Raw genomic sequence first — 17982 nt, forward strand, 5'->3', positions numbered from 1 at the left:
GTTTATGCTACAGTGACTTTTGCACTCAGCTGACTGAACTAACTGGAAAGTTTTACAAGACTTCAAAAAGATTTAATTAAAGAGCTATTAAAATCTCTTTCTGGAACTGAAACTGGTGAGGCTCATTCTTCAGTAGTCTCTCAGTTTGCTGCCCTACAAGCTATATCTAATTCTTCTATGAGGCTCATCTCGCATGCTGCAGAAGACACCTCAAGGGCCGCAGGTTCAGGAATTTCCATCAGGAGGCATGCCTGTGTGTGCCTGTGTGATTTTCAGATACCTTCATATCCTCATATGTCAATGCTCCTTTTGACAGCACTTCTTATTTGGTCCAACAGTGAAGGACACACTCTTCAGGTGTGAAAAGGATGGGAAGACCCTCTCTGCAGTGGGTGTACATTTTTTGACCCCTCAAAGGACCATTTACAGGAATCAATGGGGAGGTAAAAAAATCTGGTTCAGAAAGTCCCAAGGTCCTTTCCAGGACACATGTGGATATAGATCCCCCAGAGGCAGAGGGGGGAGCTATAATGGATGGCAATGCCCCTGTGGCAGAGAAGGCCTGCAAAACCAGGGGTCTAGAGATTCCTTTTCCAACAGAATCTTTCAGCAGTCCTGAAAGGAGGCCCGATTGCCCTCCTCTGGACATATTCGGGTGTCACTTATCTCTATACTGGAGAGCCTTGCTAGATGTAACAAAAGACAATTGGGTGCATAGAATCATTTCCAGAGGTTATATAATTCCTTTTTCCCTACCTCCTCCATTGTTAAGAAAATTTCCTGATGTTCCACCCAATCAGAGGAAAGCTGCAGCACTATGCTAGAAATCTAAAAGCTTCTAAGAGAAAGAGTCTTCCAAGAAGTCCCACCAGACCAAACAGAATCTGGAACTTAGTCAAGATTTTTTTTTATTGCCAAAGAAATTCGGGACTGGAGACCAATTTTTGATTTTGGTGTATTAAACAAGTCAGCTTAACATACAAAGTTCCAGATAATCACAGTTCAGTCCATTCCGCCCTTTCTGGGCATGCATGATGGGATGTGCTAGCTAGACCTTTAGGATGCATACTGTTACATAACAATGAACAAGTTCTGGCTGTGAGCCAGTCACTACCAATCCAGAGCACTGCCTTTTGGCCTCAACACAGCCCCTAGGGTGTTTACCAAATGTATGGTAGTAGTAGCAGCTCACTTGAGACTGCAGGGATTCAAGGTGTTTCCATATTTAGACGAGTGGCTCATTACCTCCCCGACCAGGCATCAACAGATAGAAGCACAAGATCAGATGATACAAACTTGTTCACATCTCAGAATAACCATATATTACAACAAGTCTCACTTACAACTGACCCAGACATTAGAATTCATAGGAGCAGTATTCAACACAGTATCTATGGTAGCTTCTATTCCTCTATCAGGAGTGCAAACAATAAGGATGCAGGTCAGAAAAATAATTTGCAGTACCAGAATTTCAGTCTGATTGATTCTGCAAGCCCTGGGATCAATGTCAGTGGTAATAATTTTAGTGCCTTTAGCAAGATTCCACATGAGACTTTTACAATGGATGTTAGTAATATTGTGGTCAGTACTTTATCAACCCATGTCAGCGAAGAGAAGAATAACTGAAGTATGCAAAAGATACCTTTGCTGGTGGATGCAATTGCAATAGGTATTACAAGGCTATCCTTTTGTCTTCCCACAGCCCAAGGCCATAGTGATCACAGACTCTTCCCAGATTTGGTAGGGAGGCATTGCCTGGGGAAAACAGTCCAAGGCACTTGGTCCCCCAAAGAGGCCAACTTACATATCGATGTTCTGGAGATGAGAGCAGTGCTTTTGGCATTACAGGTATTCCAATACTCTCTCCCTCTTGGAATAGTTGTAATCCAGACAGACAGCATGTCATTAATTTGGTACATCTGCAAACAAGAGGGAACCAGATCTTATCCCCTGTGTCAAGAAGCCCTCAGAGTGTGGCAATGGACAATAGTTTACAACCACTTTCTAATAGCAATGCATATTCTGGGCAAATCCAAAGTGATAGCAGACATGCTGAGCAGGTCCATCTTACCACATCATGAGTGGTCCCTCAACAACAAAGTAACCAAAATGATTTTTAAATAGTGGGGCCAGCCTTGCTTGCAATCTTTTTGCCTCTCCCCTAAACAACGAGTGCAGCAGCTTTTTTGCCCTTTTCCCCCACTGGAGGAATCATGGAAGGATGTAATACTCCAAAATTGGCCCCACAGGGTTCTGTGTGCTTACCCTTTGACTCCCCTAATTCCCAAATTCATGGAGAAAGCAGCCCGGTTGAAGAGCAAAGTCATCCTCACTGCACCTTACTGGCCTCAACAGATTTGGTTTCTCATCTTTTGGCCTGACCTACTGTATCCACCTTCGATTCTGGATCCAACTGCAGACCTTCTATCCCACATGGCAGACATGGTTCACCTGGACATCTCAAACCTCAAACTAACAGAGTGGTTTCTCCAATTCCTTTAATAGCCAGACAGCCAATACTGTCTTCCCCTGTCTGATCCATACTTTTATCTTTCCATAAAACTTCTACTAGGAAACTCTACAGGAGTAAATGAAAAAGACTCATTTATTGGGCAGAGCAAAATCAAATTGACCCCTTTTCAGCTCCAGTTCAATCAGTTGTGGAATTTTTGGTGAGTCTATTTAATGGAGGTGCTAGTTCATAAACTATAAAAGTCCAACTCTCAGCAATTTCTAACTTTCATGTTGGATTCCAAAATTCTTCACCGACTTCCTCTAAGCTGTGCAAAGCCTTTTTGAGAGGCACTTTCCTGCTCAAACCCCCTTATATACACCCCACTCCACAATGGGATTTAAATTTGGTTCTCCAAACCTTAATTAATTCTCCCTTTGAACCAGCAGCTGAATGTGATCTTAAATTCCTGACCTAGAAAACTATCTTTCTAGTTGGAATTACATCAGCTAGATGAATTTCAGAATGTCAAGCTTTATCTTCTATGCCTCCATATTTGATTATTCATAAGGATAGCATCATGTTATGTACCAATGCTTCCTTTCTTCCTAAGTTGGTATCAGAATCCAAAATCAACCAATCCATTAACCTGCCAGTATTCTTTCTAAAATGTGAACATAAAGGGGAATATATGCTTCATTTATTGGATGTCCATAGACAATTATGTTTCTACCTACACAGAACAAAAGACATTTGAAAGACAGATCAGCTATTTATCTCCTTCACAAATACTAAATTGGGTGAATCAGTTACAAAGGTAGCTCTAGCTAGATGGTTGACAGACTGCATTTCATTTGTCTATAACAAGTTGAATCTCCCCTTACCAAAACATTTAAAAGCTCATTCAACCAGATCTATGGTAACTTCTTCTGTGTTCCAGTCTAAAGCTTCTATGGACAAAATATGTGTGGCTGCAACTTGATTAAATTCTCATACTTTTATCATTCATTACAAAGTAGATCATGTCTTGAGGGGAAATGCAGCCTTTGGCTCAACTGTACTCAGGAAATTTCTTCCTTAGACTCCACCCAGGATTTTAGGTAGCTGGGGACTGTCTTCCATTAGTTGATGAATAAATGAAAATTGACAACATCAGCTAAAAAGGTATGTACTCACCATAATGTTCCATTTGTGTCCATCTGTGTTGTCCATTTCCATTCTTCCTCAACTCCCCACCCACCAACCCCCAACATTTTTAATGATTGACTTCTGGAGGAGCAAGAGGCTTCAAGGACAAGATAAGGCATATTATAATAGTCTTCTTGTCAAGCACTCAACACGATCTAAGGGATGTTAGGTATTGGTGTATTATGGGTAGGGAAGGAGCTTGAGAGATTTTTGGGAGGCCATGAGCTAGTGTAACTAACGGCTGAGTCAGATCCAAGGATCGAATCCAAATCCATTAGTTGAAGAAGAATGAAAATGGACACCATGGATGGAATGTTATGGTGAGTAACTTATGACTGAGTTTTTGTTCATTTTAGTGCAAGTCTTGCTGGATTATTTTAGCTTACTTGTAAATTTTCCTTCTTCTAAATTCATTAGATAAAAAACATTGTCCATGTGATTTCATTGTCTATATTAGAAAAACAGAATATGCAGAAAAGGCCTATACAGAGCCTAGGAAAAATATGTAGATTTAACCCAGAGAACATCCAAAGGTAATGATTAATCCACAAACAGTGAAACTGAGACGGAACAATATTAAACACTGTGCTACCTTACTGCAGCAGACAAAAAGGCTGACAAAAAGATACTGTAAAATACTATAATTTTGTGAATTCCTCCTGCTATTAGTCCAATGGATATCTGTAAATGCTTGTGTATGCTTTAGCTGTAATATAATGACTTTAAAGAGCATTCCACATATTTTAGTCTTAAAGTGTCTCTAGTTTATTTAAAGTAATAGTGGTAGCAGTGACAAAAATGTCTATTCAACTAACTAAATAAAGAAAAAACATAGAAGTACCTTTGTGTTTTTATACATTTTCAGTTAATAGAATGTGAACATTCTTGAAATGTCAGCGAATATTATATATTAATCTGAAGAAGATAATGCATTTCGTTCAGAATAGTTCCAAGCATGTATATAGTAGAGTCATTTACTGCATGTGTCAAGCTTCCCTTAGATAAGGAAAAGGCTAGTATTTAAAAAAATGCATTACTGCAAGCATGATTGACATTCTCCAAACTGTGGTCATGTCATTCTACACTATTCTTCACAAAGCATATCAAGCTTACTTATTAGATCTCTCTCTCTATATATATATATATATATATATATATATATATGTGTATATATATATATATATATATATATATATATATAGGAGATGATAGTATTTACTTGAAAAAGGAAACTATGGGATCATTTAGCATGTTATGCAAGGAACAATAAATCTTAGATCAAACAACCTTAACTAGGCTATATTTTGAATGAAGGTAGTAAAGGTAAAATTGGCCAAACCCTGCAGGCCTTAATTTCCCTGGAAAATGTTGATATACGCATCACTCCAGAGAACTGGTTCAAAACCAATGAAAACACTCCATTGGTGCAGGGCTATAATGAGTATCACTCGTGCTGGCCCACAACATTAGACAAATGCATTAAAGGCAGAGGTGTCTCTGTATTTATAAAATAATTCTCACCTATCAGACTCATTAGACAACATAATGGCCTGGAACTGCTTCATATCCTGCTTGCTATGAAGGAAACCCCCTATGATGTCATAGCTAACTAGAGAACCCCCTCTGTGTCTTCTTTGGTCCATGTCTCCTACCTAACAAGTCTCTATGTATTAAACCAAACACCATTCTCCTAGGAGATTTCAGATATCCCTTCATACACTGAGAGACTTGTGCATCCTTAAAAATGTATGTGCAGAGATTTTGGGACTTCATTAGTTGAAACTGTGTGCACCAGTTAGTCCATACCCCAACCAGGAGCTATAAAATCCTGAACTTGTTCTTTACAAATATGAAGCAGATCTGCTTCACACAAATGACAGCCTTATCCCTAATTTTTAATAATTTTAATCATATTTTAATTATAATTTTTAATAATATTTTTATGGTCAAATTGGTCCATAAGTTAGTTATATTCAACAAAAGACTGAAGCTTGAGGTATCCTCCAGTATCTCAGTATTCACAGGCTATGCAATGGCCAATTTACTAAAACTGAGTGACAACCTGGATAAATTCAAAAGATGCATCACCTTGATGACTTCATTGCTTATGCTGAATCCTTTACTGCCAAATTATATGCAGATGTAATAGTCACATATATGTATCTGTACCCTTAGAAATATGTATGATGCTAAATTCAATAAGAAACTCCTATAGTGGGGCCCTAATATAAACAGGCTCTGTGCTAAATGAAAAAAATCATTGCATATAAAAATAAACTTAATTCTCAGGAAAACAAACTTGCTTTTGCTAAATGAAACAAATATTTCCAGACTCTGATCTAATTAACCAAAGCCAGATGTAAGGCAAGAATAGCCACCCAGGTGAAAGATAACCACAGCACCTTCTTAAATATCACCTGCTCAGACCTAGATTACGTAGCAACTCTACTAATTGATAAATTTATCTCAAACTTCACCTTCCCCCCAACATTCCCAGATCATATCCCTACATCTATGACCCCCCAATCTCCCAGTAACAAATCCTAAAGGCACTGCTCAAGGCCAAGAGCACTCCTGTTTAGGGCCAGATATACCAAGATGTCTAATGGCTAGCCTAAGCAGGACATCCCAAACCTCTTACAGAAATTATTCCGTATCAGTCTCCAAACAGGATATGTGTGTCAACTGAGCCAGGACATTATAGGCCAACCATTCTGACAAGAAGGATCATAATGGAATTAAAAAACAAGGATAAAGGTAGCCTACAAACCCTTGACCCAAGCCAATTTTGTTTTGTCAGTGACAGATTCTGACTACTCAACTTGGTTGATTTCTCTGAGAAGGTAACTAAAGCAATAGGTGAGGAAACCCCCTGCACCATCTATTTGGGGGCAATCTCCCACACCCTTGAGTTTATATATACTAACTCTGAGGTCACCATATCTCAAAGAAAAAGGAATATTCCAAGAAATGGCCATCTTGGATTTGTTATATACAACTCCATTTTTCTCTCCATATTTTGGGACTTGCTGACATGGGTGCCAACATTTCAAATTGTTACTACTAAAACTTTCTGCCAAAAAATGCATAATAGTATCATTCAACAAGCATGCCATCCCCTGCAACTATTACATTGATAACCCACCCCCGAAAATCGAACCAGTAGCTATTTACTTCAGAACTTATGTAGAGAGTGAACTGTCCTCTGATCACCATGTATCCACAATTATAAGAATGATCTTCATTATTGTACAGCTTATTAGTAAGGATATGACATTGATGTCTAGAGATGTGATCATTCCATTTTATTCAGCACTTAGGGTGATAATTGAGTTTAATGCCCCACTTGGCATGTGCCTATCCAAGCACTTGACACAACTTGTATACCTACAGCATTTTCTCATGAAGAAATCAAAAGACTAAATTAGGAGAACTACACTGATCATCTCAAATACTTGTCCTTTTCCTCAGTATCATAAAGGCTGCTGTGGGGTGACCTCTGCCTTACATTCAGAGCCTCAACAGATCCTATCCTTTTAGACCTACTGCACATCCACGTTTCCAGTGATGGCATAAGTATTCTCTCATGAGATCTTACTCTCTTCTACAACATAAACAGTGCATATTGGATGGCTTGAAATGAGTCAGAGAGAACAGCACTTCTTTGGAGTTGCCTTCCTGTCCACATGAAGCAAAGTACTTCTGTTTTTCTATTAAAATATTATATGAACTAATGGGTGGGAAACTGAAAATCCATCCTTGCAGTAGTACCCCTGTCCCTTATAGAAAAGGGTAACATGCAAATGTTTTGTTTTTCTGGATTATTTTATATTTAAATTTCCAGGGGAAAAAAACTTATGGGAATACAAGGCTAGGTTTCTAAAGATCATCTACAGTCAGTAGTCTAGTAAGACCCTATGAATCTGTAAGGTAGTATGGGACAAGTGGTTCCAGGGCCTAAAAAAACTGAAGTATACCTCCTCAGTCAGCACATAAACTATAGCATTTTACATGGAATGACGCATAAGTAATTAGCTGACCTGAGTATGCAATCCCATATTAAAGTTACATAAGCTAGATGGCAAATTCAGTACTTGGCTTGAACATGTAGAAGGTAAAGTTTCTCCATGTCTTTGGTGACTGCAGTCTCTGATTATTTTTACCTGCAACACAATTAGCATCAGGTAGCTCCTACAGTTTTCCTTTCATTTTCTGTAAGGCTTGGTTGTTAGTGAAGCTGAAGATGGAAAATAAAGAATAAGGAAGACATATTGATACAGGACTTTGGGTGATGTGTTAGAAAGGCACTGTGACAAAAGTGAGAATTTCCTTAACTTTAATATCAACATTTGTTTTAGTAACTTAAGCTCTTCTAAGTATGAATAGGTTCACAGGCTGATAGGTTTATACTATGCTAACAACCACCAGGTTTTTTACAAGCCTAGTCATGCAACCTACTTGAGTTTTGTCTCAGAGCTCCTTGGACACCTGTATGGTGGGGTATGTTAGTATGAGGTAGCTAGGGGTTATGTTGGGTGGGGAGGTGTTCTAGTTGGAGATTAATTTACTTACTGTCGACCTCTTGCCATCAAAGACATGGTGGCCAGGCCAGTGCTGAGTTTGTGATTTCCCATGCATTGATCAAGGTTTCTTTTGAATAGGGTCAGGGTTGAGCTCTGCTTCACATTGATAGGGAGCTTATTCGGTAGTGCAGGGATCCTTTGAAACACTTATTTGTCTCTCCAGCAGACTCCATTTTTATTGGATCTAGGGTTTCTGGTGCTGTTTGTCTTGTAGATGTGCAAATGAGCCATCAGAGCTGGATCTGACGATGCCTTATAAGCTAAGTATAGATTGTATCTCAGTAACCTATAGGAGAATGAGTACAGAGATAAGAACCTAAGGTGATCTCTGTAGGTCAGGCTTTCCATGTCCCATATTCTAGATTCTGCTGGTGAGGAAACTTTGAGGGAATTCTAACTGTTGCAAGTGCCTTGTTAGGCACATGCCAACGTGGGCATTGTACTTGATGGGTCTGATAAGGACTGAGTGCAGTGGTACTATTACTAATTTGGCCCTGGATGCCATACTTCTGCTTATGAGTTGGGTGACATAGAATGGTTTTCCTTCTACCTTAGCTACAAGTTGGTCAAATGCCAGATTCTCCATATATATGTTTCCAGATCTTTAACTATTGCGTCAACTCTTAGGGATGTTTTACTGATGAACTAATTAGCCTGGGTGGATAATTACCCACAGGGCACTATCATGCATTTCTTTGCACTGAGTTTTCATCCGTTGCTTACACAACAGTCATTTGTTCATGTTACACTCTCTTGTAGGATGTTGGTGTTGTAGGGGAGTCTGTAGGATGTTGGTGTTGTGGGGGAATATTTTATAGCTCTTAATTTACAGCCATTTGTGAACTTGGTGAGTCAGAGGCCTTTGACATTAGCCTTGACTTCCAAGAAGTAGATGTCAAACATCATTGGGCCTAATACAAAGCTCTGGGGTACTCCACTGATCACCAGTATTGCAGTGGAAGCTGTCTCACCGATCTTTATTCTTGGTTCCTATATGTGAGACAGTTGGCCATCCAGCAAATTATGTAGCAATCTATGCCTAGTTCTGAGAGTTTATCAACAATATCTTTGTGAGATATTGTATCAAATGCCTTGGCCAGGTCAAGGTAGGTGGCATGCAAGGCCTTCCCTTAACAAAGCTAAACTGGGCTGGGTATAGTGTCTGTGGGTTGCCAATGTCCATGTTGATCATTTCCATGATAATTTGTTCAATGGCTTTGCATATTAGACTGTCAGTCAGTCAGGTGGGTCTGTTGTTCCCAGGGTGAGTAGCTCTAGTAGGTATCGTTGAGTTCTGAACTTTATGGGTCATAGAGCGCAACCTGTAGCTGGCTAGGACACGGTAGTAAACCTCATCTGTGGAGACTTTGTTGTGGGTGAAATGCAGGTCATCGTCCTGTTTAACCAACCTAGAGCTGTATTTGCTGCTAATGTACATTAAGACATCTCCTCCTCCTTTAGGCCCTGTCAGTGCTGCTGTTAGTCTAAATGTTTGGAAGGCACTGTAGCCTTCCACTGCTGGAGTACATTATTTGGCATTATTTGGCTTTAAACCAAGTCTTGGTAATAGCACAAATGTCTACAATCTCCAGAGTGAGAAGAGCTGTAGGGTGTGTAGTTTCTTGTTAAGGCTCCTAGTATTGAGCAGAAACACTTTAAGGTTGTTTTGATTTTTTTTTTTTTGCTGTGTTGTTACTTTTGTCATTTTGACATTGTCTAAAAAAGGCCATAAGGGGATGGATAAAGTTTTGGCTCTGGGGAGGAACAATTGCAGACCATCCTTCTTAATGTAAAAGCACAGCAAAAGTAGCCTGTTTACATAACTGTCATCTTCCTGTTATAATGGGCTATCTTTCATTGGTAATATATAATTTACAGATGGAACGGGACATTGTGGGAAGTTGGCTGCAAGATAGCTGTTTGAAAATATAATATGGAAAGTCATTATTTTAATAAAATAATATACAACTAGATTACCTGCATTTAAGTGTTTTGAAAATATATTGCTGTTGCACATTTCTAAAATGTAACCAAGCAGGGCAATACAAACTAAAACTATAAACCTGGTTTTCTAAGTTTTAAAAGCTATGTAGATAAAATATGATTTTTTGCTTAGAAGATCACTGTTCTTGAGACAATGAAAGCTCAAGTGTTGTTGGTGCCACTGAAGAAAGGCACACTGTTAACAATCAATGTTCGTGCATAGGATGTCTAAATTCATGGAGTATGGAAACACATCTGAATTTCCTATTACAAGCCACATTAAAGGTATGCTTAAAGCATGTATCACAGTACCGTGCTGATAATATCAGCTTAAGATCTTTAACATCCCACTTGACAAAGCAATATCAGGTATATACTTGCAGCTAACTGAGTGACAAAGCCAACAGAAATGTAAAATAAAATCTGCTAAAAAGACCTACCATAAGAGGTGCAGACCAACAAGGAGATATTCAATAACAGCAAAACATACTTGTCACCTAACAAATCACAAATGGTAAATACCAACATAGCAATTAAGCAAGCACACCATTACTATAAAGGTGAGACAAACTGACCTGCTTTCCTCAGTCACAGTGCATAATAAATAGGATGCCATGTATTAGCATATGATAACTGTTAATAACATTTGGGTGGTTCAAAAGAAACTTTAGCTTGCTTCAATGTGACAGCCACATAGGGCAAACATCGGCTTGTACACATACACCTAGCACTTATATCCATGACCAGAATACTAGTATATCCTTAATTTCTTAACAGAAGCAGGGTCTTCTAAATGTCTGTCTGACATTGCCAATAGCTATGAACTTTTCCCAATAAAGAGCAACTGTTTCAAACATTTAACCAATCCCTTTTTTGATTAAGATAAGAAGCATAAAACACTTACACACTCTAACTCAATATCACAATGGTTTATAAGCCATATCACCAAAAAAAAGGTATAGAGCATTGTGGTTTGCATGGTTTATCAGTTGTGAAGCTCAGATTACCCAGATTAATGAGGGTGCACTGTACAAAAGTAGCTGCCCATATCTACCTTGCTGTCTTCACATACTCTGTAGATGTAGGAGAATATGCAAATACATAATGGACAACTGGTTATAGAAATTATAAGGCCTTGTAGGCTATCAGGTGGAATACTAAACCCAGCATGGACCAGCATGTGTACACAGTGGGTCTTCAGCTGTAATGGATGCACTGTACCATGCTATAAATTACCTCATCACCTCTATTTTAGTTCTTCTGTGATGGCTTATCCAAAACTGAGGTGAATACAGCATGGTGCAGATTCTGAGAAGGACATACTTTACATCAAACCTGAATGTGAATGGGAAATTGCCCATCACAACCATATCTTATCAGTCCATTTTTTTTTCTGGTGCAAAATTAATAGAGTTTACTCAAGCTTGCTTTAAAACTTGCAGGTTGCAAGGTTGCAATGGGAACTCCATGCGCCAACACGTATGCAAATCTTGTGGTCTTTCAGTGGGAACAAACATTTTTGTTTAACCATCCATTATTTAGTAAAATTATACTATAAAGATTTGTTGATGACATACTTATTGTATGGAAAGGTACTCTAATAGAGTTTAAAATGTTTTTACTACCTTAATACCACAACTTCTACTATGGAAGCATCTAATGATACTATCAGCTTCCTAGACATAAATTTAAGTATCAAAAATGGATGCTTGGTCTCCAGTCTTTACAGAAAGACTTGCTGGAAAAATACTATCCTTGACTTTAATAGCATGCATCCACGGCACGTGTTTCCAGCAATTATAAAGAGTCAATTTTTAAGAATTAATAGACTGTGCAGTGAACAAGAAATAAAACACAATGAAATAGAAAAAATGGAAGAACTGTTTATTGAAAGAGGCTACAATAGAGAGTTGGTACAATTGGTTAAAGGAAAAGTTTTCCCATCAGCCCCCATAGAAGAACCAAATAAAAGGCCGAATAAAAATTATATTAAGACCTTTAATCTAGAGATTGGACAACATAAAACTAGCATCAAGGGTAAACAAATAACCAAGAATGGATTAACAGTAGTAAGATATATAATGACCTACACCAACGATAGTCAAGCTATCAAACGCATTATCCAAAACAACTGGAATATTTTGATTATAGATGAGATGACTATGAAAATAGTAGGTGCTTACCCGAGATTCACAGTTATTATGTGGAGACTTTAAGGTAGATATAAATCTACAGAAGGAAGGAATAATGAGATTTGGAACGACTCCATGTGGAAGTTGTAACATGTGTTCTTATATAACTAGTGAACAAGATTTTTACACCCAGTATTTAACTTCAAATTTGTTCCTAAATTTGAGGTACAACAGAAAATATTATCTACCTAGCAAACTGTGAAAAGTGTTTAGCTTTTTATGTGAATGACAAAGAGAAAATTAAAGAATAGAGTCTATGATCATACCTATGATATAAGCGCCTAAATGAACAGAACCTTTAGCAAAACACATTTTAGAATTTAGAGAACATAATTTTAAATTTAGAGTTCTGGAAATAGTCAAATGTAATAAGAGAGAGAAGGAAAACCCCAACCTTCTAGAATCCAGAGAATTATACTGGATCTTTAAGTTGAGAGCACACCAACATCCAGGAATCAATCAATATGTATCTATAAAACCAGCACTCAGAAAAAGAAGATAGCCCTATATTTTGTAAGGCTAAGAGTGCATATACATACATATATAACAGCAGATTCCTTTTTTAACTTCTTCTAGGCATTAGATCTTACAAACTATTCCTTATTCATCTATATTCCCACATGAAATTTGATATTCATGCACTATTGTAAAGCATTTGATGTTTATATTATATACAAGGTACTATACCTAATAAAAAGACCTAAAATATTATACTGATGTATATATATATATATTCTATTTCGATGCATAATAGCAGTGTATATTCAAGAATTATCTTATACGTTATGAATTACCTTGAATACTCACTATTTCACTACATAGAATTAATTTTACATAAATATTAATCAAATTATGTGTTGAATATAGATTACTTTCATATATTTGCAGCATTTTATATTACTACATTTGGTTTTAACAAATGCTATTTTAACAATATTAATTTATTATGTTATTCTATGTCCCTGCTTGTATTTTTAATTTTGTAATGATTTAATATATAGTATCATATATATTTTTCATATATTTGAAGCACTACAAAAGTTAAATAGTTTCAGCATCACAATTCTCTATTGTTATAGTTTAACTATATGCCCTGCAGTGAAAAGCTATGCAGTTCTTGTAACTATCAGTTTAAAAGGCTAAGTGACCAGTTAATTGGTTTATTGAATAATTAATGTTAATTAACTGATGGACCTAGAGTATTTAAATGTGTGGTAAACTCATAAGAATCAGGATCTGAAGAAGCATACATAGTGTATGTGAAAGCGCTTATCCAGTTCGTTTGTTTTTTGTGAATAAAAGCTACGTTTTGAAGAATTTTTGGCTGCTGCTGCTTTAGTTTGGAATTTTTGGTATCGTTGGACTATATTATTTTCGTGTTTGCCTACCAGTTTATTTATTTCGTCATTTTTCACAGATTGTATCTGGTAAGCTAATTTGAGTAGCAAGTGATTTACATACTACGATAGTGCTTTAAAACTTATCAGAATGCATGGCTATGTAAAGTGTAAGTAAGTGTAAGTGATATACATATGTGTGTGTGAGAGAGAAAGAGAAATAAATAATTAGCCTGTTTTTCCATCTGCTTACATTTTTTATCGAGAAAATTATTTATGTGAATTTCAGTCACAGGGCTTAAATAAGGCCTTGAGAGATGATAGTACTGTTTACACTCGTATAACATTCTATAGAATGCCCTCTGTGTTATTTAAGCCATGGAAGTCTACTGTGTGGGAAATAAAAAAAAAAAAAAATATATATATATATATATATATATATATATATGTATATATATATATATATATATATATATATATATGTATATTTGTGAGTAAAACAGAGGAATTGTATAGTTTATTACTAAAGCCTGACTGCAGAAAAAGAGAAGAAATACAGACTAAATTTGTTTCTCGCATTATATTCCTTCGTTTGCAATACATTTCATATCTGAATGTGGCCACATTACATGCTGATTGCAATTGCTTCTTCCAGCTAGTGAATGTTCAGTAGTGTTAATATAACTACAAGAATTTGTACTTGCATTAAATGTACTCTGCTTGATGTCATTATAGGTAACATCATATGGAGGAAAATTGACCTTCACCGTCTCCTACGATATCATCGAACTGGAAAGATATGTTGAAGCAATGCCTCACATAGACGTCATTTTAGAGGTAAGGGGCTTTTCTCATCTCTTTTGTCAACATTAGATGTCTTATATATCTGAATATTTCACTAAGGTCTGATGAGATGGCTTACCTATTGCCATACTGGCATTTCCCTAAGGTTAACCTGAGTTATAATTTGTTCAGATAACCACTGTCATATTGGCTTGACATTTATTGATGTGACCATATGCATCCTCCCCTTAATAATTACATTGCCCATTAATCTGCACCAGGTATCATGGAATTAAATCAGATGTCATATTTTACAATGTGCCAGACTCTTCACACTACGGATGTTTTTTTCAGGTATTGCATCTTCTTTTCTTGTCTGCTGTAATTTAAACTGCATGGAACCTTTCTCTCTTAAACAGAGATGATTCTGGTCTCATCTGTATCAGTTGCATCTTAAAACTAGAGTATACAGGGGGAATATATATATTACAACTTAGATATCAAATTGTTTGACCATGAAAAGCGCAGTTATTTCTAGCTTTTCTCATTAGATTATGAAGTGCATGTTGCACTACATATGGGTGTAGGAAAATAAGATTAGTACATAGAAAAGCTTAGTAAACAGACATGCATCTTGATTTAACTATAATAAACTACTTCATTTATTAAGCAGCGTAGTCCCAGTGAGACAAATGTTTGTTTACAGTTGAAACAATCTTCACAAACTTTTGACACTTTATAGGAGTTGCTAAGGCAGTCATAGAAACAGGGAAAATAATTTATATTCCATCAGCCAAGATCCAGAAGCAAAAATCAGTGCACCACAGTGTAGATCAGAAAGATATTACTCAAATATATATCATATACTTAAAAAATGTTATACTACTGCATAGCACAAATTTATTTCTTAATACCGATGCAAAAAATATTATTTTGTGGATAACGTCTGTATTTATCATTAGTGTTTGGAGACAGACTGGGAGTTAATTACTAGTTCTGTACCTCAGTTTATTTGGGCTTTGTTTTATTAGTATGCTTTCTGTTTCTTATTTTAGTTTGGATTGTAAAAAAAAAATACTTATGTTACATTAGGCAAGCTTTTGTTTGTAGGCTAGTCTCATTACTATGTCTGAGGTTGTGAATCATGATTCATGATCCGTTGTGTTTTTCATGTACCTATCAGTTTTCCACGGGTTAAAGCTGTTATTGAAAAACTGATCTGATGAAGTCCAGTTGGTGGACAAAAGTGATTCTCATGACTTAAAATTGAGACATTCAGGTGACTAAGCCTTACTGAGTTTGTATCTTCACAGAAGAATAATTTGCATATGAAGTTTTGAAATGTTTATTACTGTTGCTTAATATTGTAACATTTAAATGTTTTTATTTTTCATTTTTCGCAAATAAAAATGAAGTGAAGTCAGTTCCTCTATCTTAAAGGTGGAGACAGCTATCTCCTGATATCTCTGTTGTGTTTTTTGTACTTGTTCATCCTTTGACTCACTTTTTGTGATACACAGGATTGCTGGATGTGAAGCATATTTACCAGAGCCATTGGTGATCTTTGCCATTTAATTTGTCATAAGTACAGATGTTGCATACCAGTAAACAGCTAAGATGTTGACAATATTTTCCTTATATGTTCCTGTGTTTACACTTGTCTTATATTTCTTTTTTCATATGGATCATCTGGGGGACTGACTTTTAAGCATATCTGAGGGCAAGTTGAATTTTTATTAAATTTTCTTTGCTTGTGTAAAGTTGTTGTATTTAAACAATACTTGTCATCTCATAGAAGCAGTCAGATGTGCCCTGTATAGATGCAGGGACTTCAAATCACAGTTTTCCCGATAAAAATAACCTCTACAATTTCTTGAGTATGTATTTAGTACTGTGCAATGAGCTGTCATTTTATATGCAGAGGCGCACTGTCCCATGAGTTTACACTTAAGATTGTATTTTTTATCCAGACAGCAACTAAATAAATCAGTCATCAAACTTCAGGTACCACTCAACTTACAACTCATGCAATAAACATCCAGAGCCATGGTGGAATATGCATCCTGAGGCAATGTAGCAGTTTGTCATTTACCTACAGATACAGTTCTGATGAAATAGACTACTTGGATATACTTTTGAAGAGCAATGAGGATAGGTGGACTCCACAATTGTCAGGAAACCAACCTACTCGAATGGATTGTTGCTTTATGATAGCTGTCACCCCCCACACCAGAAACGGGGAGTAGTCAAGGGCCAGATGTGCAGGCTATCAAGGTTGGTCAGTCAGGATGATTACTTCAGCAAAGAAATGTACACACTTATTTGGGATGTTTATCAACAAAGGTTATCCACTCAGATTATTGCTCAACACTAAGAGGGAGATTTGGAAAAAAAGGTCTACACTTTATCGACTGATTTTATTATTGGATTCTAACATGGTTGATCTCATGAAGAATCAAGCGGTGGGCAATAATGTAATGGTATTAAAGTGCAATCATGATTGCCTTAGGCTGGTCAGTATTTTAAATACTGCTTGGAAAAACTTTTTTGATGATGAACTTAAGCAGAGGTTATGTGAAGCACCACAGGTGGTATACAGTAGAAGAAGTAACTTTAAGGAACTTTTTGAATTGCAAGAGATAGATCAGTGCAAAGGGCATGTCTCAAGGATGTACAACTTGCATAAAATTAGACCTGTTAGTAACAGCCTGCATTTAATTGCTGGAACCTGTGTTCTGAGAGACTGCCTTCCAATCTATTTGCAAATATACAGAGCTGAGTGTATATATTTTTTGGTTTTAGAGTTTGTACTGTTAATTGTTGCTTAGATCTCTGTTGAAACTGTTTTGTCCCACCTCCCCCTATTTTCTGCCGTGTCTTCAGTTGGTATAATTGGTTTTTACAGCTTGTGTGTGTTATCTAACTCAAGGATCACTTGCATAAAATTAGACCTTTTAGTAACAGCCTGCATTTAATTGCTGGAACCTGTGTTCTGAGCGACTGCCTTCCAATCTATCTGCAAATATAAAGAGCTGAGTATATTTGTTTTGTTTTAGAGTTTGTACTGTTAATTGTTGCTTATAGCTTTTCAGATCTCTGCTGAAACTGTTTTGTTCCACCCATCCTCCCTATTTTTGGCTTGTAGTTTAAATTTGGTGGCTTTTGCAGTTGCCTCCCCACTGTAGATTTGATCTGGGACACTCCCCTAGTCCCATCTCTTTACCACATTCTACCTAATAAACTCTTTCTGCACTTGCTTTTAGTCCTTTAAATTTAATTCCAGTTTTAAACTGTGTTTGGTCTAATATTGCTACATACTCAAGTGTGCTAGCTTGCACTGCATGTGAATTGTTTTTACTACTGTTTTCGGTACTTTTCTGTAAAAAAAAAAAAAAAACTTATAAGCCTGTTTACTACCTTTCCTGTAACTAGTGTTCCAGATGCAGATTTGCTGTATCCAGGAC

At 36.8% G+C, this 17982-nt stretch overlaps 1 protein-coding gene across 13 annotated transcripts in view; it reads left to right on the plus strand.

Moving 5' to 3' along the window:
- LAMA2 (laminin subunit alpha 2) overlaps positions 1–17982 on the plus strand; it is a 4753606-nt gene that overhangs the window by 2513085 nt on the left and 2222539 nt on the right. For all 13 annotated transcript variants that reach the window (XM_044064325.1, XM_044064371.1, XM_044064344.1 and 10 more), the window contains exon 13: positions 14471–14572. In XM_044064325.1, coding sequence (XP_043920260.1) covers positions 14471–14572 — 102 coding nt within the window. The remainder of the gene's footprint in view (positions 1–14470; positions 14573–17982) is intronic.

This window comes from Protopterus annectens, chromosome 1.part0 (assembly GCF_019279795.1).
Source record: "Protopterus annectens isolate FY-2018-M chromosome 1.part0, PAN1.0, whole genome shotgun sequence".
Taxonomy (NCBI): domain Eukaryota; kingdom Metazoa; phylum Chordata; order Ceratodontiformes; family Protopteridae; genus Protopterus; species Protopterus annectens.